At 41.7% G+C, this 25,201-nt stretch overlaps 1 protein-coding gene across 5 annotated transcripts in view; it reads right to left on the bottom strand.

Annotated features, from left to right (window-relative positions):
* The window catches only part of LOC136874486 (melanization protease 1), a 186,204-nt gene that overhangs the window by 136,240 nt on the left and 24,763 nt on the right, over positions 1-25,201 (bottom strand). Inside the window, exon 1 of one of the 5 annotated variants that reach the window (XM_067148117.2) lies at positions 3,688-3,781. The exons of the other annotated variants lie outside the window; for them this stretch is intronic. Within the exon in view, the coding sequence (XP_067004218.2) occupies positions 3,688-3,721 (34 nt within the window). The 5' untranslated portion in view covers positions 3,722-3,781. Of the gene's footprint in view, positions 1-3,687; positions 3,782-25,201 lie in introns of those variants that run through there. 5 annotated transcript variants of the gene reach the window in all.

Raw genomic sequence — 25,201 nt, forward strand, 5'->3', positions numbered from 1 at the left:
CAATGGTATGATGATAAACGGGGATAAAAGTCAGGTTGTGAGTTTCACAAATAGGAAAAGTCCTCTCAGTTTTAATTACTGCGTCGACGGGGTGAAAGTTCCCTTTGGGGATAATTGTTAATACCTAGGTATTAATATAATGAAAGATCTTCATTGGGGTAATCACATAAATATGATTGTAAATAAAGGGTACAGATCTCTGCACATGGTTATGAGAGTATTTAGGGGTTGTAGTAAGGATGTAAAGGAGAGAGCATATTTGTCTCTGGTGAGACCTCAACTTGAGTATGATTCCAGTGTATGGGACCCTTACCAGGATTACTTGATTCAGGAACTGGAAAAAATACAAAGAAAAGCAGCTCGATTTGTTCTGGGCGATTTCCGACAAAAGAGTAGTGTTACAAAAATGTTGCAAAGTTTGGGCTGGGAAGACTTGGGAGAAAGGACACGAGCTGCTCGACTAAGTGGTATGTTCCGAGCTGTCAGTGGAGAGATGGCGTGGGAGGACATCAGTAGACGAATAAATTTGGATGGTGTCTTTAAAAGTAGGAAAGATCACAATATGAAGATAAAGTTGGAATTCAAGAGGACAAATTGGGGCAAATATTCGTTTATAGGAATGGGAGTTAGGGATTGGAATAACTTACCAAGGGAGATGTTCAATAAATTTCCAATTTCTTTCGAATCGTTTAAGAAAAGGCTAGGAAAACAACAGATAGGGAATCTGCCACCTGGGCGACTGCCCTAAATGCAGATCAGTAGTGATTGATTGATAGTGATTGATTGACAGATGGGTATGACGGAGTCTTGCTTCCATTTGATAGGCCAGGGACCCCTTGAAACCAACTTGGCGAATGAAGTGGAACTCGATGAGTTGCTATCAATATTAAAGCGGATTATTAAAGAAAACAGAGCTGTCTGAATCAGCAAAGGGGAGTTAATGATGATCGGGTAAAGATGGTGTATATAAGGTGCTCTTAACAGGTGTTAAAAAGGGGTGGGCAGGGTGTGAGATAGGATTGAAATGAAATGTCGTATGGCTTTTGGCGCCGGGATATCCCAGGGCGGGTTCGGCTCGCCAGGTGTAGGTCTTTCTATATTGACACCCGTAGGCGACCTGCGCGTCGTAATGAGGATGAAATTATGATGAAGACAACACATACACCCAGACCCCGTGCCGTAGGAATTAACCAATTAAGGTTAAAATCCCCGACCCGGTCGAGAATCGAGCCCGGGACCCTCTGAACCGAAGGCCAGTACGCTGACCGTTCAGCCAACGAGTCGGACGGGGAAGGATTGATCAACAGGAACACCGCGGCACGCAACATATTATTCTGTTAGGCACGTAAATGAACGAATGATGCGGCTGTATTTACCGGCTGGAAGAACTAGGATGAGAACTGTCTCAGTATATTCACCATGTGAGAAAGAATAATAATAATAATAATAATAATAATAATAATAATAATAATAATAATATGTTTTTATTCTGGCAAAGTTAGGGATGTACTCCCTTTCTTACACCTAACCAGTCCTAACCTAGAACACTATTAATAACTACTGATGACAATAATATGATAACAATATTAACAATAATCACAGTAATAGTATTAATAAAATGAATCACACACAAAAACAAATCACATCATTTATATAATAGGCTACATATCGTACGTAAAGTGCATTGAAATAGATTAATAATGAGTACTACTACTTAAGATAAAGTTTATAAAATATATACATTTCTGCAGTGTACCGAGATATCACCTTCAATTGTGAGGTGAAGAGAAGGAGTAAGAAGAAGAAGAAGATATGTGAAAGGAAGAGGGAAATAATGATGAAGAGGTGGTAGGAGGATGTGTTTTCAGATCATAACTTGATGATTCATGCATGTTTACCTAGTATTTCGACACAGACATATTTAAAAGCTGAGCTGCTGGACATGCATCTGACGGGGAATGATTTCGTGTAGATTGCTGTTCTGTGTACAGGAAGGGATAAACACATGGTGCTGCAGGATCGGGTATTTTTGTTATGGTCTGTGGAGAGGAGCTTGATGTGATCACGGAGATAGGCTGGTTGAGAAGTTTTAAGAATATTATGCAAAAAGCAAAGAGTATGAGGATGAAGTAAACAAGTTTCATGAAGCACTGAGTGGCACTCTATTCGGATTTTGCATCACAAATATAATCACTGGGTAAGTGACATTTCCAGGTAAGGAGATCACCTACTTGTTTATCTGTCTATTCTACAGACTCGTAATCTGATAAGTGAGACTCCCCCAAAACTAGCTGAAGATAAGGTAAATTCCTTCCATATATCCATCTAGTAAGAAAGTCATCTTCAACCTACAGGTACCTGTAGGTTTAAGGTCACGGTCTCTAGTTCAAGGATGTATTCAACTGTTTTGCCTTATCAGGTGAAACAGAGGACTATTCTTTGGCCGAAGTAACAACTTCCACCGTGCAAGGCAAACGGGAAAGTGGTATCAAAAATGACCTTGGAAACCTGCTGAGCACGCAATGTAGACATGCTCTCTACAATTTTTTTTTTTTTTTTTTTTTTGCTTTACGTCGCACCGACACAGATATGTCTTATGGCGACGATGGAACAGGAAAGGGCTAGGAGTGGGAAGGAAGCGGTCGTGGGTACATCCCCAGCATTTGCCTGGTGTGAAAATGGGAAACAACGGAAAACCATCTTCAGGGCTGCCGACAGTGGGGTTCGAACCTACTATCTCCCGAATACTGGATACTGGCCGCAGCTATCGAGCTCGGTTCTACAATTAAAATACCGAGTCAAACTTTAGGGTACGTCCAAGTCACGCTGGTTTTCTGAGTCAGACAGTCGGCGCTGGTGGCAGGTGGGATGTGGCCATTATGAAAGCTGGTTGTCAGCGCAGACAGAGCTGCCACAAAAGAAAAGATATGAGATACAACTGATCAGTGTAGCACGGAACTAACATAAGAACAGGTTGCAGCTGCATTGCTGCTAAGTGACAATGTTACAACCAAGTTGAAACGAATGAGAAGTGATATACATCCAATTAATGAATTAAGATCTATTTACGGGGAGTACAAACACCTTTTTTCCACAGTTACTACAGAAATCTCTCTCCAGCAGTCATCGACGATTGGAATGATCTTTAATTCGCTTATCCCATATCGGGGAATTAAGTTGAACTTTTGAAATCAAATACTCAATATCCATCGTTAACAAAATGGCAAACACACTCAACACGAAAATCAACAGCCTGCGGCAGGTTGTCTGAAACCAGAATGAACTAATCATTCCGGTAAACATCTGAGTCAGACTACCAGTGCGCAGGCTTGCTGCGCGCAGGTGCATTATGTCCAGTCCCGCTTAGCAATAAAGGATGTACTTACGCCGACTCGGCGCCGACTGTCTGACTCAGAAAACCAGCGTGCATCTTGGACGCAGTGCCGGATTAAGGTGTTTGGGGGCCCTGGGCTATTTAAAAATGTGGGGCCCCTTCTTCGTATCATCACGTAAGGCTAGCACACTGAAGTCGTTTTAGAACGACTTCCACTTAAATTGATGAATATGGAAGTGTTGATATAGACTACATTTTTTCTCTATTTTTCATGTTAATATTTCATAATGCCAAAACATATTTTACATTTGTCTCATCATCACTATCAAATCGACATACAAAACAGAACTTACGTTCGTCGGCAGCACTAGGAAGTTTTCTATCCATTTTAGAAGAACATTACAGTTGTAACTTACGAATGGTTCAATAGTCAGAGGCGAACTGTAAGTTGCAAAGATATAATATAGCATGCACATTCCTCCATGCTTTCCCTGTCCCCTCGCGCTCACTTCCTAGACCTCTTGCCCCCTTCCCCCTCTGCCCGTACTCGCAAGCTGATAGTAGAGATGTGTCGTTCCTGACTGAACTGCTCCTAAAGAACTGCTCCTCGAGATGAGTAAGTCTTCAAGGAAGGGCTAGCTACGGAGTTGTAGTTCTTTAAGTCCCAACCGACCAATGATACGCTTGCATGCGATATGAGCGGGACATGATGGAACTAAGAGTAGGAGTACACGGCCGACTTGATGCGTCGCTCTATAGTAGGGCCCACGAGAGTTGAAGTCTGACAGGTGAGCGGCGAAAGCTGTAACTACGAAGTACGCTGCGTTGTCATAGTTACCTCCATTTGCAGCCTACCACCCTTTCATACAGGCTGAGTGTTTAATAAAACATGTAGGCCTAGGCCTAATACAATTCGTTTACCTTAACCGGTTCCTAAGCTCGTGTTAATAATTCCAGCATTTAAGACAGAACACGACATTATCGATATTTATAAAAGATTTCATAATCACTAACAAAATCATCAGTTTCTGACAATAACCTCAACAAATGCACATGTTAATCACAGAATATAACAACACTACCCACATTGATATGTTTTTTTTATTATTTAACTCCGATTGTTAACGGTACCTGTACAATTAAAAAATTATCTACGGTATAATAAACACAATAAGAAGACGATACTTCATCGAGAAAAGAAATCAGTCAGAATATGAATGACAAAAGTGACTGAGAGCAAGCCAACCCACGTGGTGATAGCGTCCTAAAATGTTGCAACTCTGTTATCGTTGCCATAGCAACAGGCCATTTTCGAGCAGCGTTAGTCAACTTTTTCTCGCCGGTGGCGCTAAACGTCAGACTTCAACTCTCGTGGGCCCTACTTTAGCTAGCTCAGCGCAGCGAGGGATCCAGTCGGCCGTGAGGAGTAAGACTATTGTAACCAGAATAGAAGGTTGGCCAATGAATAGTGAAATGTAAATTTTATTTATGAAAATTATTTTCATTATGTGATACCAGTTATGAAACAATAAACCTTGCAGTTTATTTATGTTAGTGTCGACATAATCTTTTACATTTTCGTGTCGGGAGGACAGCTACAGAGCTGTAGATCTTTTAGTCCCAACCGACCAATGAGAGGCGGGAAGAGTAATTCTTCAAGGAAGGACTAGCTACGGAGCGGGACGTGACGGGACTAGGAATAGGAGTTGGAATAAGACTAACCAGAAGGTTGGCCCAGGGGGGTGACACTTCATAGGGAGCGTCCGAAGCAGTTCTGAGATGGGCCAATCGATCTCCGCCAACTAATGAAAACTAAAATTCTCTTTTAGAGGGTTAATTTAGAAGGCAGAGGTTGGCATTACACATTCAGTTGCGTGGTACAGCAAATTCAAAACACAACACCGTTATCGTTGCGCGCGAAGGGACCTTGGTCGTACGGTATGTAATAGTGCTTGTTAGACGAAAATTTGTTGAGATTCTTTCGCATTGGACGAGATTTTTGATCCAGTTTTTTGAGAGTATGGTGTGAAATTATAATTATGCGCGTTCTTAGTGTGAAGAAATAGTATTATGATCATGAACGTACTTCACATTGAACTACCTAGCTGTTGCGAGTAAACGTCTGTGTGATTGTGCTTCTTACCTGCTGTTTGGAATAAATAAATTCAAAATATAAACTGTGTGCATTATGCTGTGTTTTACTTTCATCCTTTCCTTCTCGTGTTGTCCATTCCCATACATAAAAGTCGTGGGAAGGGTTCAACGAACGAAAGAATGAGGTTATGTTAGATCGAGATTTAGGCAAGTATGGGCGTTTTGGGGTTTTATATGAATTGCATTAACATTTTCAGTAATCAATGTTGCATTTATCACTTAATAGATGTAAATTTACATTAAAATGCGAACGGTGAAACAACGATACAAGCTAGCGTTATAACAGTATTGCCAACATACAAATACGGTAATTGCAATTTACTTTTCAAGTAAAAGACACGAGAGAAGCTTTAGATACAACTTTCCTACCGAAATACAATCATTATCTATATCACAATTACAATTTTAACAAAGCAACAACTATCATCATTGTGTTTACTACGAGGTACTATCGTGGGATTTATTGCCTTATGTTGGCAGAGAGAAAGTGGCCACTGTAGCTTCCATGACCTGTTTTCTCAGTCATCTTTATTATACAGGAGTGACGGATCTATTTCTCTTATATGATCCTTGGGTTGGCCCGTGACTCTTCTACAGGAGTGCACGGAGATAACTTTCTAATGAAATGTAAATTTACTTGTGTAGATTGATTGTATATGTGATACCAGTTGCGAAACCATAACACTTGGCGTACGGTATATTTACGTAATTGTCGACATAATCTTTTACATTTTCGTGTCGGGAGACTAACTACGGAACTGTAGTTCTTTTAGTCCTAGCGACCAATGTGAGGCTTGTATGCGATTTGAGCGGGACGTGATGGGACTATGAGTAGGAGTTGGAGTAAGACTAACCAGAAGGTTGGCCCGAGACTCTTCTACAGGAGCGCGCTGAGGAAACTTCCCAGTGAAATGAAAATTTACTTGTATAGATTGATTGCAATACGAAACACCAGTAGGGAAATCATAAAACTTGGCCTAAATTTATGTAAGTATCGACACAATTTTTTACATTTTTGTGTTCGTGATGTAAAGTACTCTAAGATAAAATAGGCCTAATCGAAACGCACGTAATGTGATATTTAGAGAGTTTGAAATCATAGCCCAAGTTTCATAATCAAAATATTAATAATGTGGAATCATCGAACTCATAGTTTATCGCCGACCGGTGTAGCATGACAGTAAGCACTGCTTGTTTGTAACCCGGACTCGAGAGGCGCTGTGAGTTTGAATCTCCCCAAAGGCTATTCTCTAAGGGTTTTCCGTACTTTTCCCTTTTCCCTCCAGGAACATGCTAGAACAGTACCTTCTTCAAAAACCATGGCTGATTCCTTCCAAATCCTTTTCCAAACCCCCACTTGCATGTGAAATTAATACCACGGTTCGTGATCGTATTTTGTGAATCATGGCCAAATTTCAGAGGTATTGTAACATTGTTCCTGTAGATATTTAAAGAAAATGCACTGAAAATCCAACCATTAGTAATTTTATTCCCAGTAACCTAATTGCTATGCCCTTTAAAACAATCATGATTGTTAATTTTTAAAGGTGCATTCGGCTGCTGTGGTGCGTAGCGCGAGCAGATATAAAATACCCACGTGCTGGTCACGAACCATTTGTTGGTAGCCCAGCCGCCTGGGATTCTAGCGAGCGAAGTTACTGAGGGAGAAGAGTAGGAACTAAAAGAACTGCTCCCAAAGAACTGTTCATTTCAGGGACTAAGCAGTTCTGACACTAGTCCTTCTGGTGAACTACTCTTACCCATCTCTAGCTGATAGATTTAAATTTTCGGCAACAATAACCTTTACAATAATTCTGTCTGTCTGTTAGGTCATCAGCCCAGAGGCTGGTCGGATCCTCAAATAGCACCACCAAAGGTTATGCGGTTATAAGGAAACCCCAAAAACCAATGGCAGCACCAAAATGAGGCGTACTAGGCAAGATGAGGAGTGAGGTAGTTTGCCATTGCTTTCCTCACTGGGTCAGAAAGTACTATTGCAGCACGGCTGACCCTATGAGCAGCACCTTTCATAACACTCATAATTACAGTGCGTAAGTAGCGAGGATTCGTATCTCGGACGGTAACTGATTCTAGCAGTGATGAAATATTAACGCCCACAGCTGATAAGAAGGAAGGAGGAGTGCGTGTTCGACATTTTGCGAGCGTAAATATTCATATACATCCACGAAGGTGGAGCAGCAAGCCTTTTTAAACAATTTTAGGTTCGGCCAAGGGCCGGGGCCCCTTGGCACTCGGGGCCCGGGGCTGCAGCCCCTTTAGCCCCCCCGTTAATCCGGCTCTGCTTGGACGTACCCTTATAGTGTGTTCAGACCAGTAGTCAGTAGCGGTGTTGTGGAGACGGGAGGTACAGGACAGTCATTGCGCATATTGGAGTAATTTTCGCCCGACCTACAAATTCACGTGGAATTTGATATTCTTATTGCGCTGTCTCCTCATAGAAAAATGGGTGGTATTAATGGCGTAAGTTCTCCTATTTTATGTATCAGAGTTGCAACGTGAATGTCAAACAACTGTCGAAGATACCGCGTCCAGGATGAAGTTCTTGATATTCTCATACAGGACTGGTCATTGGAGCCATGAGATAAATAGGCAATATGAACATCTTTCTGCACCACCATTCCGTAATCGCAATCATTCTCATTTCTCCCTACTTGCGATATCCCCAAAAGATCAACAAGGTAGCCAGCGACTCAGTTGTCGCTCCAGTACAGCAGTCTTCCGAGTGGACTAACACAACGAAGGTAAGGTAAGAGAGTGTATTGTGCCCTAAGGCAGGTCCGAACCTCCGCAGAGGTGTGCCTGAGCCGCAGTTTACGTACGGTAGGGTGGCCAGTTCCTTTCCGCGCCTCCATTCCCTTACCCCCACCAACAGCGCGTGGCAACCCATCCAAATCTTGACCACGCCCAATGTTGCTTAACTTCGGAGATCTCACGGAATCCAGGACACTGCCCTTGAGGCGGTAGAAGTGGGATCCCTCGCTGAGTCCGAGAGAAAAACCAACCCTGGAGGGTAAACAGATTAAGAAAGAAAGAAATATTACTTTTTTTTTGTAAAATGTAACGATTACAAGTAAACAATTAAGAATGTAATCGTTACAAGGTCCGCCTCTGTGGTGTAGTGGTTAGCGCGATTAGCTGCCACCCCCGGAGGCCCGGGTTCGATTCCCGGCTCTGCCACGAAATTTGAAAAGCGGTACGAGGGCTGGAACGGGGTCCACTCAGTCTCGGGAGGTCAACTGAGTAGAGGTGGGTTCAATTCCCACCTCAGCCATCCTGGAAGTGGTTTTCCGTGGTTTCCCACTTCTCCTCCAGGCGAATGCCGGGATGGCACCTAACTTAAGGCCACGGCCGCTTCCTTCCCTCTTCCTTGCCTATCCCTTCCAATCTTCCCATCCCTCCACAAGGCCCCTGTTCAGCATAGCAGGTGAGGCCGCCTGGGCGAGGTACTGGTCATACTCCCCAGTTGTATCCCCCGACCAAGAGTCTGAAGCTCCAGGACACTGCCCTTGAAGCGGTAGAGGTGGGATCCCTCGCTAAGTCCGAGGGAAAAACCGAACCTGGAGGGTAAACAGATGATGATGATGATGATGAATCGTTACAAGCAAACCGCTTACTTTTACTCAATTACTTGCCAACCCTAATTATTAGCTCTAATGGGGGGGGGGGGGGAGGGAGTTGTTCGTATTCAGAATTAAATTTTGAGTCAGGCATGCTGTTACGGACATTGCAGCACTTTGCCAGCGTGTGGAACAAGATTGTCATCGAATACGTGCAGTGCCTGGAGTGTTCTAATGCGTCCGAACAATCAATGAAGCGATGTGTTTATGTGTATGGTGGAGATTTTGAGCACTTCTTGTATTAGAACGCAAAATTCCCCACTGGTACACCAACACGGTGGCAGCTACTCGACATGGGATGTGTCAGGTAAGGCTATTACCAATAGGCTACTTCCCGTACAAAGATGGAAAGTACACTGCCGGAAAAAAAATGCAACATCTTCAAGGACTGTGTTCAGTGGCACTGGGGTATAATACATGCATACTGAGGGGTTGTGTGTTAGTGATTCGTTTGTCACGGCGATCAGATGGCGCTTAGGAGGCCTGTCCGTACGCACGCTGTTTTGACTCTGCAGGCAGTAACTGTGCTGGGGTCAGAGGTGAAGAGTGTCTGCAACATTCATTCTAGGGTACAACCATCCCCCGCCGACGAGTGCGTGGTCCTGTTAAACAACTGCAGACATTTGAACGGGGTCGCATTGTGGGCCTGCTGGAATCTGGATTGACGTATTAACGGATCGCTGCACATGTTGGGCACAATGTATCGGTGGTGTGACGCTGCTTTCAGCAGTGGTCTGTGGAACATTCCCACACACGTAGACCAGTCTCCCGACGTCCGAGTAGAACAAAAGCACGTCAAGAATGACGTATTGTGCGAACAGCTGTGGCCGACAAAACATCATCCAGGAACGAACGGTCACATGCTGCACCTGCTGTGTCACCAAGGACCCTTGCCAGCAGGATTACAGCCACATGTGCCTCAGGCCAGGCTACCACTGACACCACGACACCGCCAAGCACGGCTACTCTGGTGTCGTGAAAGAGTCGACTGGAGGGTGGAATAGCGCTCTGTTGTCTTCAGTGACGAGAGTAGGTTCTGTCGGTATGCGAGTGATGGACGTACGTGTGTACGGCGTAGAACTGGTGAGCGGCCTATTTCAGAGTGCATTCACCTGCGACACCCAGGTCCCACCCCAGGCTTCATGGTGTGGGGGGCATCAGATACAACTCACGATCACAGTTTGTGTTTCTGCAGGGTAACGTAACCAGTGCTCGCTACATTGCACGCGTTGTTGTTCCCATGCTAATGTCACTTTTTCGACAGCAAGGTGATGTGCTTTTCCAGCAGGCCAATGCACGTCCACATACAGCAACATTCTCTATCTGGTGTACAACAATTGCCCTGGCCAGCAAGATCACCGGATCTCTCGCTAACTGAACACGCATAGGAAGTTACGCTTTTTCCAGACCCTGCAAGAACCATTGCCAAATTGCATCAAAAGGTGCAAGATGTTTGGGTCAGTCTTTCGCAGGATGTCATTCGGCACATTTATGATCGTTTGCATGCGCGAATACACACTTGCATTGCCACCAGAGGAGGGTACACTGTGTATTGATGCGACTGTTTCATTTGGTCTGAATTTGTAGAGGCCGGATTATATGTAATTACATATTCTGTTCTCATGTATGTAGCTACAAGAAAAGCTAAAATGTCGGCGAATCACACTAAAAAGATCATTATTTCAGAAGTTTAAAGTTACATGATTTTTATATATTTTAATAAGTATTACATATTTTAAATATTTTGAAGGATATTGCGCATCTGAAAGAAAACACAATTATTCTTTCTTCACTAATTTTACAATCGATTTAAGTTTCTGAATTAAACACTTGAAAATAGTTTAAAAAGCCTGTACGTCTGTAATATCTGAAAATAATAATTATTAATTTAAAATGAAATATTCTGTCAAAGAATCGCATCCCTTAGCTATGTTGATGGTTTGTACATCCCTTAAGAAATAACGGTACAGTGTGAAGGGTAGGTCAATGACATGTCGTTACTACTGCGGAGAAAGACACAATGTAAAAGTATGACAAATGTATTGTGTTCGACTCCCTGAGAATGGGAACGTATCTTCCAGTATCATTCCTTATTTGAAATACGCGCCAGTGACTTCATGTGAAGTGAAAGGCCTTGTTCTATATATAAGAACATCCTAACAGACAGAAGGCATTCGATGACCGCAGAAAATTTGGGGGAAAAAATGTTATTAATTGCGCCCCCAAATGAAAATTAAAGGTTGTATAACAACTGCACTTTTAACTTTTTTCGGGTTTATTTCCTTTTCTGTGTACAAGAATACATCAAATAAAGCTAGGATGTTAAGTTACATATTTTTATTTATAACATATTTTGTCAAGTTTAGCTACGTATTCATTTTTATATTACATATAATCAGAGCTCTAGTAATCATATACTCCTGCAATGATGAACTACCTGTAACTTGTAACCGATCAACTGTAAGCATAAGTTCAGAGGGACATTTTGTGTCGTTTTGAGGTGTACTATCCACCCCCCACTGTTTAACTTCCCCCGTGTTTGGGAACACCTTGTGTAGAGATGTGAATATTGCCGTAACCATCATGCATAGCAGACGCAGCAATCTAAATTCTATTTCGTACCAGTCAATAGAATATGGTGTACCTCAAAGTGGTTACCCATTATTATCTAATACTGCGGATGTGGTAAACTGCGGTGATCTTGCGGAATCCGGTGTTTCGACAGAGTATCCGTAACGTGAAGAAATTTTGCTTATCTTATATTCAGCAGATATATATTTCTTAAGGCACAATGCGAATCTTGCGCAGTACTGAAACAGCTGAATCATGCTTTGAAGTGATACTTGATAAATTATGAATTGCAGTCTACTGTTGCAATAAAAGTTAAGTAAACTAATCCATAAAGACCTTCAAACGTTTCCGCTATTCCTAGTATACGTCAGAAGTTCCAACTTCCTAGTATATACATTGGTTCACCTAAGATATATTTTAATTCGTTAACGATATTGGTCCTATGTTTCACGGAGATAAATCGTAAGAAGTGTCTCATATAGCGCAATTGCTGCTCAACCTGTTATATTATTATTATTATTATTATTATTATTATTATTATTATTATTATTATTGTTGTTGTTGTTGTTGTTGTACCGGGAAGTGCACCTCAACGCCGCGCATTCAAAGCTGGCGCCTAAATGAACTCCTCTATTGGTGAAACAGTGAAACTGAATCTACACCAACTTGGAACTTTAATCAGAAGATGTCACCACCTAAATATTGAGTAATTTTGTTATTGTGCAGTTTCCTAACCTGAGTGAATTTCTACTTGTTTTGTTTGACATTCATCAAGAAATTTGGACATTCTTCCACAGATAACACCACTAAAAAATATGATCATGCACCCTGGTGGGAAGTGAAAGAACCTATAATTTAAAGAAGTTTTGTATTTCTAGTTTTTTTTAAACTAATTGATGTTCATTTATTTTTGGGTTGGCAATATTTACTTTTTCTTTCCGCCAGTTTTGTATCCAACCAATCACTAATTTCTGTAATTAATTTTCCACCTATCACAGGCTTCTTCTCCGATTCTGAGTGTTACTTTTGAAACCTACCAATAAAATTCAGAGGGTGTGTCTTGATTAATCGTGAATGATCTCGAACCTTCCCTGAGGGTTTATAAGCTGCGGCTTTTCTTGTTTCTTGGCCAATTGATCAACGTCCATCTGAGTGTGTCTGCGCTTAGCAGGAGGCGGGCGGCCTCTTTCGTCGGCAGCTAGTACATCTACAAGTTAATGGCCACATAACATCTTTCTTTCTTGCTAACTCCGCTGTTTAACCAGAGGGAAATGTCCGAATCGTTAGCTTTGCAACCTACTTTTCTAAAACTGTAACTTTCTGCAGGCTAATGTAAAAACTTTATAAATCTGTAACTGTAAATCGGGGATAGAGAGTGAAGTACCCTCTCGAGCTCCCTTTCATCTTGGTTTGAGGTGCCTACGTTTTTGTAACCTTTCGTTTCTGCTATGTTTTAAAGTTATTTCCATCCGTGCTACCTCTGTAGTTTGGGATTAGCCCCTGTTTCATTGGCCTAGTGCCCTATAGGTTTTAATTTTTTTTTTTTTTAGCACAGTCGTCACCTCCTTTCAAATTGTACTCGGGCCGCTTATTTAACCTGTTCTTTATCACTCAGGCCCTGTAGGTTGGGTACTAGATATCTCTGTGTAATAATATTTCTATTTGAAAATAGTGTCTTGTTAGGCCAGAGATTGTCAGATTTTCATGCAATGTTGCCTTGAGTAGGCTTGAGAAACTGAGAGCCTGTTAGCTCTTTTGCAAGTTTTGAAATCGTAAAGAGTGCCTCTGGAAGGCTTGGTATTTAGATTGTGGAGAGCAAGTGCTCTTGAATTAGGGGATTTCTGCCCCGGAATAATTTGTGCTCTTTTGTAAATTTGAGCTAGGAGCCCAGGAAATGTAAAGCGAGGGCTTGAAGCCCAGGATATGTTAAGATCACTTATCTTGTCTGTTCCTAGACCTGTTTTAAGATGTTTCATTGTTCTAAACAATTGTTAAGATTGAAGTTCTGAAAATATAACCTTCAGTTTAAGTTTTAATTAATTTTGATATTGTAGTTAGACCCATTCACCCCAACACCTTCTTTCACCTCTGCTTTCCATGGATACCCCGGAACAATTATTATTATTATTATTATTATTATTATTATTATTATTATTATTATTATTATTATTATTATTATTATTATTATTATTATTATTATTATTATTACAGAAATTGTAGATACAATTCAGGAATGGTGAATGGAGATAGGACATAACCCCACATAGACAGAAGTGCCTCCCATTTAGAATTACAATATTAAAAACTTACAATTCCAGGTCACAGACTGTTCTTATGTACTGTACAGTTACCGTATTTACATAGACGTATTATTTACTTAATATTCACAGAACCTGTGCAAAATTCAAGAAATTACTCTCTCTCTCTCTCTCTCACACACACACACACACACACACACACACACACCTATGACCAAGATGTTAGACCCCTTTAAAAAAACAAGCATCATCAGGAAATTATTATTACACTTAATAAAACTACTCCTCAACACTCCAACAAAACTAAGCAACGACAACTCTGTTCGCGACAGACCTGCTTTCATGTACCTGACCATAATAATGGCGTGTGGCCGTTCAAGTAGACGCCCTATAAGTGACCTGAGCGTTTGTGAGGATCGATGGATTCCACTGCTGAAGTCCGGCTCTGTAACTAAATGGTTAGCGTGCTGGCCTTTGGTCACAGGGGTCCCGGGTTCGATTCCCGGCAAGGTCAGGAATTTTAACCACCATTGGTTAATTTCGCTGGCACGGGGGCTGGGTATATGTGTTGTACTCATCATCATTTCATCCTCATTACGAGCAGGTCGCCTACAAGCGTCAAATCAAAAGACCTGCACCTGGCGAGCCGAACATATCCTCGGACACTCCCGGCACTAAAAGCCATGCGACATTTCATTTCTACTGCTGAAGACGACATACACACCCAGACCCCGAGCTCAGGCAGTCGGCCCAATACAGGACATTCAAAACACAAATATACTTATAATGCATATGTAGATATAATAAATACACTACTACACTGCAGAAAACAAAGACAAAGTGGAAGAAGAAGACGGTTAATAAACATACAAAGAAAATAATGGTCTTAAATACGTCCATACGTTTTTCATATTGGAATATACATGAATTAAAACAAAGATAGAACTGAATTATCCATGTGGTATACTTGTGATAGCAGGGAGTAAAGTATTTGTTTCAAACGTCATGGTTTATATCTCGCCGTTACGTTATTGAACCACTGAAGCCGGTCAAAGGTGCGTTTGGCTTGCTGCTACTTCTAAAACTTCCGTTTTCTGTAAAACTATTTAAAATAATCACTCCTTTAAACGCAAATATTTAAGCTATGTTATGTGACGATAAAAATGACTATCTTCTCCTTCTAATTATTTCTCCTCGCGATGTTCTTATTTTGTGTTCCTTGAGGAAGAAATGTTTTTCTTAAAGGAGGATTATCTGACTCCAAAGGGAAGCGCCTTGACTTCAGAGTTGCCGTGTCGTTCATGTCGAACCACTGTCAGAGGTTCCGCATCCAAGATGGCCTTCTTTGCCCATATATACGTATCTTGTCTACGATGATCAGTTGTATCAGGCTCAATTTGTCATATTGGAAGATCGAAATAGGCTGCTTCCCTGCGTTTAGAAATTACTACAGTAGCATTTAAAATAACAAAGTTGGTTACAGGATTGTGGGCGACTGCAAAAAGACCTCAAGAATGTTGCGAGATGGATGGAGGACAATTATATGATAGTAAACGGAGTGATAAGTCAGGTTGTTTCACCAAGAGGAAAAGTCCTCTCAGCTTTAATTATTGTGTTGATGGGCTGAGAGTAGCTCACGGGGACAACTACTTTCAGAGGTTAGGTCAAAGACTAACTATTGTCGCGGCCACCAAATTAGGCGGGTCAGAGAAATTACGCTGTTGCCAAGGTTACGTAGCAACTGGCGAAGAAATGTCTAACTGAACACATAATTTCGGAGCGCGAGGCAAGTTGTTATCTCTCAAGCTCCTGATGTTACTTCATACAATGTTTCATAACAAATTATATTAGAAGCTTCAGAAAAGACTGCTGATTTCAGTGGTATAACTATTTTCCATATAAACCACTTCAAATAATTATTAAAAATAAAATCTTGAACTAGTAAATTTAAATCCGTAGAATCATGTATTGAAAATTTCAGTAAGCGGCTAAGTTTTTATTTCTTCAGCCAATAACATTTTATCTGCGGTAAAAATGTAAAAAATTGCCTGACTTATGTTTTTTATCTGAAACATATTTCCGTGAGTCTTGTAATTTTCCTGGAAAATGCCCCGGAAAGCGATCATGTAAATGTCGCTGGCTGAGGCAGTTCGGGGCGCGCGCGCCAGCACAGACTGCAGGACGCCGTAAATACTTTCGGATTACATATTAACCGGTATCAGTTTTATTACATTATAACTTTAAATATTTGAATACTGTATATTGTACTGAGTAATATGGAAAAAGAACGACTTTAAAGAATAGGTTAACGTTAATTTACAATGAATTAAGAATCGGTTTCTAGCTTCAAGGCATAACCATGTGAAGAGAGCTTTTCAACAATAAGCAGTAGAATATTATCGATAATATTCCTTATGTCATATTCCTGCAAGAGGACTCTCAGGCAAGTCCCTTAATTTTGATCACATGCCTTGGTCCTGAACACCGCTGAAGAAGGACGAGATGAACGACAGAGATACTATGCCCAAGAAGAAAATAAATGGGCAGTGATTTAAGATGAACTTCACGCATCGAAAGAACCTTGAATTCTGGATTTGCAACAGCCATAGGTTAATCTTGAACAATGCCTAGGGTGACGCAACCGAATACTAAGTTACTAGAATATATTATCAATGTTATTGTTCTAGTCAGAACATGGAGATAGGGTTGCCAGATGTACGGTTTTGCCCGTAACATTGTGCTTTTTCTCATTTTATTCCACATACGGTGCACCATTCAAACCATATGACGAATGTTCCATTTTTTTAAATATCATGTTTCAGATAACAGTATGGTAGCGAAAAAAAAAAGCGCGGTTATGATCGATAGCAAAGTCATCACAGTTGAGAACAGCGCCTCTTGCAGTGTTCTAGCGGTACTAGTGAGCACGTAGAACATCTAAAGAATGGTGGAATCATATTTTGATAAGAGAGTGACTTACACATTACACAAATTGAATGATTTATTTACTGGAGAATTTAAGGTGTATGAAAATTATTTTAAACATTATGAAGTTTGTGTTAATCATCTATGTCAATGGTTTGATTTATGTAATTCTTATGCTTTTTTATTGAAGACTCGTATAACTCTAAAAACTCACCTCGTTTCAGCAAGACTCCAAAGTTAGTGGAGACATTAGGTTTAGAAGAAAAAAACTGAGTACGGATGACATGCGTTCACAAATTGTTGAAATAGTCAATTTGTCTTTAGGGAAGAATGGTGCTGGTAAAACAATACCAAAGTGACTGGTATATTTAAAGGACGATCAAAAAGTTTCCGTTCTACTGCAGTATAGTCCTGAATCAGGATGCCAATCAGGCAAATCCACCATGAGCATTGAGAAACTCATCACACCGACGCACAAGGTTGAAGAACCCCGTGTTGTAAAATACCGTGTCCTGCTGCGTGAAGAAGTCCGTAACAGCCTGCTGCACATCCTCGTCCAACAGTAGGCGAACCTTCTGAGTGACGATCTTTGCAGTAGGGGGACGGAGCCTTGTGTCGAAACGTGACCCGCACGGAACTTGGTGCACCATTCCACAGCGGTGGTTTTCGACAGACATGCTGCCCCACACACAGTCTTCATTTTCCGAGAGATGTCCACCTGTGTTTGTCCATCGGAAGCCAAGAACAGAATAACAGCACATTGGTCCTGTTTGGACGCATTTGGTAATAACGTCGCCATAGTTCACGTGGCCGCATTTAATGCACGCACCTCAGCACGACGCGACTGCCACACTAATCCCTTTGCCTACATGCTCGTGCTTATACACCCGTATCGGAGTCGCGCTATGTTGTGCGTCCTCTGCAGCAACGTTTTCGAACTGAATTTTTTTTATCACGCCTTATATTACAGGTTAATCAGCCCGGAAAGCAATGAAGAAAATTTTGTGGTACTTAAATGTGTCTCTATTATATTTCCATCGAATGAATATACTGAAAGAATATGTTCAATAATAGCAATAAAATGGAGAGATGATAGAAACAGAAGCTCTGTCAATTTAATAACAAATTAACTGTTTGCATACTTCAACTATGATCAGAATTGTAAGGAATTTTACAAGAAAGTTTTGTGGAATAAGAAATTGCTGAAAATTGCATTTTCAACAGACAAATATCTGTGAAATGTACATGCAATCTAAATACTAACGCATGATTAACTTGTAATAAAATAATACATTTTTCACACTGGTATATCATTACCGGTATTTATTAGTTAATACATCCCTGGTCTCTCCTCTCAATCATTAACTGGATATGGCGTTTTATTTTAGGTCTATGTGGTGAAGACATTGAAGTGTTCCTTAATTGCCATACGGATATCTGGCAAGTTTTCCTTATTATTTTTTGTCATCTGGAAATCTGGCAATCCTACCTGGATACTTCGTGCACATAAAATTGATTAATTTATTACGCATGTAAAACCAGCTTGATAGCATTGTTAATATAAGTATGTGTTATTCTTAAACTTGAAATGCTAAAAATTGATTTTTGACGCAGTCTGTATCTATAAAATCAAAAGTAAGTTTTTCGTTATACAATTTACACGCCTTGACTAATCAGTATTAGATTTACACCAAGGAGCATAGGGCACTGGAATGCGTCGTAGAGGTAGTTACATTGTCACATTAAAATTTGAATCCCATGTTGTAAGGGGACGTACAATAAAACAGCCTGAAAGTACCCCATCACCTTCCATAAACATATGACCACATATGGTTAATGCACAACTGGAAACAGTTTTTATTACACATTACTCGGCGTAGTTTGTGGACTATATCATTCGACCGGGTCAGGAATGGAATGAATGAAGCCTCCATCTAGCGGCGAGGATAGGAATCGTGCCGGCTGCCGAGGCCTGTCGCACTCCTCTGGGGCAATTATTAATGACTTGACAGATGAAATGAAATGATACTGGAGAATATTTCTGGAATGAAAGATGAGAGGGAAAACCGGAATACCCGGAGAAAATCCTGTCCCACCTCCGCTTTGTCCAACACAAATCTCACATTGGAGTGACCGGGATTTGAACCACGGGACCCAGCGGTGAGAGGCATGCGCGCTGCCACCTGAGCCACGGAGGCTCACATAAAATAAAACAGTATGGTACATAAAATAGTTCAAATATCGAAGCTGCCGTAGAATGACCGGACACAGCTCATTTTATGTCCCTCACTGCGAGAAAGAATACTAATTAAGTCCCTAAAATCAACGGTTTCCGAGATAATTATTTGAAACTGATCAAGGAATGGCCAGCCGTAATCATGGTAACGCCAGCTCAAGCTGTCCATCCCATTCAACTTTCTCTCTAGCTCTGTTACACGCTAAACCAAGAAATGTCTAATGTGAAATGGGTGATGCAGACGAAAGGTATCCACGAAATGTCACTGTAATATTTGTCCCAAATGGAATATCATAATTCATTTTACTCAAATAAAGTGTAAAATCTGCGGTAAATTAAGAAATAGTACGAAATATTTTACTTGCAGGGAATAATATGGATACATACTTTACTACTTTACAACTACTTTTTCTGCTACGTCGCAGCACTTCTGTATGTGTTTTGTTTGTCAACACTTTGAATTAATTAGGTGTCGTTTTCTCCATGTTGCTCATTCGTTTTGTGCCCTAACTCATTCACTAAATGATATATTTATTGGTCTAGTGATCATGCTATTTTCCTTTCAACAAACAAGTAATATATTTATTGGTCCAGGGATCGTGCTATTTTGCTGTTTGAACTGCCCGCGTTAGTCATATGGACAAAGATAATGACAATTCACAGACATAGCACTCCCATTCGTTGGTGCAAGCCCTGGACCTCAAGAAAGAAACAACACAAAGGAGTCCTGTCTACAGCTCGTAAGTACGTATAAGTTACATATTTCTCCAGATATTTATCTAGTAACGATGGTATTTCTTAATTTACAGCGGATTTTTCAGTTTATTAGTGTAAAAGCAATTATCATGTTCAATTTGAGACAGTATTACAGTGACATTTCGTGGATACCTTTAGTCTACATAACCTGTGAAATGTGCGCCGAGAAATACGCGAGCGAGGTGGGAGAACACAGTCCGCAAACTACGCCGAGTAATGTATAATAAGAACTATGCCTTTTCAGTTGTGTATTAACCCTATGTGGTCATATGTTTATAGGTGGTGGTAGTGATTATTTTTAAGAGGAAGTATAACAAGGCAATCATCCTCTATACAGGGTGTTTCAAAAATAGGGGGCATAATTTCAGGTATGTATTTGTTATATGTAGACAACCAGAATAGTTCATTTACAACATGTGTCCGGAAATGCTTCATTTCCGAGCTATGGCCTTCACAATACTGAACTTCACCGGAACGTTTTTCTTTCCCCAGGTCGTTGCCGTGAAAGGAAACATTAAGAGGACACTCTGACGACTCATTCCGAGGCGCAGGTTACATTCAGCGTTGTGTTTGGCGTTCGTCTGTGCGCCATGTACTCAACTCAGCATCTGGCAGACATGCACTTCATGTACGGTAAAGCGGACGCCAGTGCTGCGCTGGCTCGTCGTTATTACCAGGAGAGGTACCCACATCGACTATGTCCAGATCGGAAGACATTTGTACATCTCCATCCCCGTCTGTGTGAGCACGGAAACTTTCACTCTCCTGGTTTGGGGAGGGGACGACCATGATCTACAACTCCAGCTGTAGAGGAGGAGATTCTGGACGTTGTGGATACGACACCTTCTATCAGCACACGAAGGATATAGTTGCAAGTGAATGTTCCTCATACGACTGTCTAGAGACTGTTGAAAGAGTATCAACTGTATCCTCATCATTTGCAACGTGTACAGGCCCTGTCACCAGCAGATTACCCTGCACGAGTTAGGTTCTGTCAGTGGTTCTTGCAGCAGTGTGGTACAAATCCGAACTTTCCTGCCTTAGTATTATTTACAGATGAAGCACAGTTCACACGATATGGCATTACTAATTTCCACAATCACCATGGGCACATGAAAACCCACATACAATTGTCCAATCTCATCACCAGGTGTGGTTCTCCCTCAACATGTGGGCCGGTATCATTGGTGATAGATTACTTGGACCCCATGTACTTGTAAACAGACTTACGGGGCAGGCGTACACAAATTTCCTGGAAAACACCATACCTCATATTTATGACGACACTCCACTGATCCGTCGTCAACACGATCACTTCATGCATGGTGGCGCTCCTGCACACTTCAGTCGTACGGCTCGCCGGTACTTGGATCGAATGTTTCCTGATCGATGGATAGGTAGAGGTGGCCCGATTGCTTGGCCTCTACGATCACCTGATCTCGATCCTCTCGATTTCTACTTGTGGGGCCATTTAAAATCATTGGTGTATTCGTCTCCGGTGCCTGATGTGGAAACCCTAGGAAATCGAATTGTGGCATCGTGTGAGGACATACGCAATACTCCTGGAGTTTGGGGTCGTTTTCGCAGGTCAATGAGACATCGATGTGAGGTTTGTATTCAAGCAGGAGGTGGACATTTTGAAGATATTCTGTAATGACAATGACCTGCGGAAGAAAAACGTTCCGGTGAAGTTCAGTGTTGCGAAGGCCATAACTCGGAAATGAAGCATTTCCGGACACATGTTGTAATGGACTGTTTTGATTGCCTACATACAACAAATACATACCTGAAATTATCCCCCCTGTTTTTGAAACATCATGTATAACACTAATCAGAGAGAACAAATGGAAGGGACCCAACACTTCGAAAAATGAAGGCATCGGCCAAAGAAAGACGAGGGCCATGAAGGGCGTTAAAATGAAGGCGATTGAATACTTTCAAGGCACCTCATTTATAACGTACCGATACCAGTACTCAGAATCCTCGAACGATAAAGAAAAAGAGGAAATCTCCCTTCTGCTTTCACATAGTATATATAAATATGTGGTCGATGATGCCAGGTAAGATACCATATGTGTATGACTAGTTAATGAATTTTTGTATTTTTAAACCCTTGGGTTCAAACGACTAAAATGTTTTTCTTAATCCCACCCGCTATATGTTTATGTACCAGCTACCCCTAGATTGAGGTCCAGGAGAAGCTTCCTCAAACAACAGCAGTCTTGCAAACTACAGCAGCTGCAAGAAGAAAACAAATGTGGATTTCTCGACTTGAGCATAACTCTACTGGATTCGCCTTGATCATAAAGGTACATGAGAAGACGAAAGTCTTCTTCTTCTTCTCCTTCTTCTTCTTCTTCGTTTTGCCTCATGACTGAGGCGTCGTGACTATCATAATATTCATCCCTCTAGCCGATGAACCATACTCCGCCATTCTTCCCTATCTAAAGCTTTCAATGTGGTTACTCTGAGAGAACACTGTAGGGGGCCGTTCACCATGTCAATCCATCGCGTTGGTATTCGTCCTCGTTGCCTGGTTCCCTGGACTTTGCCCTCAACAATCAGCTTTTGTAGACTACCATCTCGGCGCATTATATGTCCAAAGTAGCGTACAATTCGTTGAGAGACCTTACACGATAGACGAACTTTTATCTGAAGTTGGTTCAGAATTGATGTGTTCGTGCGATGAGCTGTCCTAGGAATCCTTAACATTTTCCTCCAGCACCACATTTCAAAGCTCTCTATCCGTTCACGATCACGTTTGAGGATGGTCCACGTCTCTGCGCCATACAAGAAGACTGAGAAGACTAGAGATTCAACGAGCTTCTTTTTTGTCTTAATGGTGATGTTGTTATCTTTCCAGATCTTCCGCAGACGGATCATTGCTACCTTTGCTATTTCAATTCTGCGCTTTATTTCATCCTTGGAACCACCAGAATTGGATAGTAAGGAGCCTAGGTACCAATGTTTATAATAACAATTAAACCATCTGCACCAAATGGACAAAATGATCTTAAAATTAAGCGTGGTGGTGTAGGTGATTTTTACTCCAAGAAGAAGTACAGGTGAGCAACCATCCTCTCTTAGCAGTAATAAGAAAATGAAGAAGTCCGAATCTTTTAAGGGAGAGAAAATGAATGATACCCCATGCCTCGCAAACCTAACACTGTTGTGGTCAGAAGAGAAGAAGAGTTCATCAAGGGATCAAATAGGACAGATGAGAGTGAGAAGGTTGCCACAAGTAAGTAGACACAATGATCAACTCAGCTAGGGGCACCGTGGTCGCCAAACCACATTCCGAATTTGAGAGACTCTTACGGTTCACTTGTCAGTCACATCTTACGATAGGCGAGGAGTAGAGGGGACATATTCTACTGCCCCCTCACACAGGAGTCTTAAAATAAAAGCATGTACATGATCTAGGACCATGCAAATTAACGGCGTTATAATACCGTCACAAGATATGACCAAAGGAACTTTACAGGAATGATAAAGTAGAAAAGGCTGGTATATGTAAAAGTATAGTAGAATAACGCAATTAGTATGGGCAGCTGTTACGAACGCCTTGGGCAACCCAAAGTAGGCGTGTCACTAGTAATTTTTTGTGTCCTTGTGGCGACGTGTAATCATCAGTATGTTCGACGATCTACAGGACCTTTATGAATTTACGTTGGACGTGAAAGTGCATATTCTAAATACATGCTGCACCTTGCGATCTTTTCATGATATATTCCAGCTGTTTCCTCTATCCTGTAAAATCATTCCAAGTTTCTAAGTTTTCTGTGCACTGATACACATATTATCCACGAAACTTTTAGAGATACTTCGTTTTACGGGGGTGAGGAGTAAGGAGTGAGCTGCCCCGGTTCAGGTAATATTCCCAACTGACTGGAAACTGAAATCGGAATTGAATCAATAGTATGATCGATCGATATGAATTTTCTAGGTTGTTCCTGTGATGTACTTTGATTTCCCTCACTCCTGTTCAAGCTTAAGCTATATTTTGACTTTGCTGTGTAAATAACAACAGTATTTAAAGTGTTGCAATTATATCGCCAGATGTCTCACAGCGATGCATAATCGATTCATATGTTTTGTGTCAAAGGTTGCCAATACGAATCTCGAAGATAACCGAGGTCTACTTTCAAAAAGTGAAGTCACCGAGCTCGATAGCTGCAGTCGCTTAAGTGCGACCAGTATACAGTATTTGGGAGATAGTAGGTTCGATCCCCACTGTCGGCAGCCCTGAAAATGGTTTTCCGTGGTTTCCCATTTTCACACCAGGCAAATGCTGGGGCTGTACCTTAATTAAGGCCACGGCCGCTTCCTTCCCACTCCTAGCCCTTTCCTGTCCCATCGTCGCCGTAAGACCTATCCGTGTCGGTGCGACGTAAAAAACAACTAGCAAGAAATGAAGTCATCGGCCAAAGAAGGACAAGGGCCATGAATGGCGTGAAAATGAAAGACTCCCTAGGCATCGAATTATCTAATACCGTCGGGGTCGGAAAAGAACAAGAGTTGACCAAAGGAGGTCGGATAATATAGATGAAAGTGAGGAGCCCGGCACAAGTAACTGGAAACAATACCAGGACTCAGCTAAGAGCCCCGTGGTCACCAACTCACGCTCCCCAAGTTACGAGGCCCCTTTCAGTCTCCTCTTATGACAGGCAGGGGATACCGTGGGTGTTATTCTACCACCTCCACCCACAGGGGGCATCGCTTCATTCGCACTTCTAGCCCTTTCCTATCCCATCGTCGGCATATGACATATTGTGTCGGTGCGACGTTAAGAAAATTCTAAAGAAAGTGTAAAGAGAGGAGCCTGACTCAAGGCGGCTACAACCTCGAGTTCACACGTCTCACAAGTTGACCCCCAGTGGGTGGGGGCGGTAGAAGAACAGCCACGGTATTCCTTGCCTACCGCAAGAGGCGACTAGTAGGGGCCCCTGGAACTCTGAACTTTGGAGCGTGGGTTGGCAAACACGGAGCCCTTAGCTGAGTCTTGGCATTGCTTCTAGTTACTTGTGCTAGGCTCCTCACTTTCATCTATCCTATTCAACCTCGTGTGGTCAACTGTTGTTCTTTTCCGACCCCGACGGTATTAGATTGGCGGATCCTGGGGTGTCTTTCATTTTCACGCCCCTCGTGGCCCTTGTCTTTCTTTGGCCGATATCTTTATTTTACGAAGTGTCGGATCCCTTCCATTTTTCTCTCTGATTAGTGTTATATAGAGGATGGTTGCCTAGTTGTACTTCCTCTCAGAACAATAATCACCACCACCACCACTCTCACAAGTTGTGAGCTCCTGTTGGGAATGGTGGTGGAAATG

Source organism: Anabrus simplex, chromosome 5 (genome assembly GCF_040414725.1).
Source record: "Anabrus simplex isolate iqAnaSimp1 chromosome 5, ASM4041472v1, whole genome shotgun sequence".
Classification (NCBI taxonomy): domain Eukaryota; kingdom Metazoa; phylum Arthropoda; class Insecta; order Orthoptera; family Tettigoniidae; genus Anabrus; species Anabrus simplex.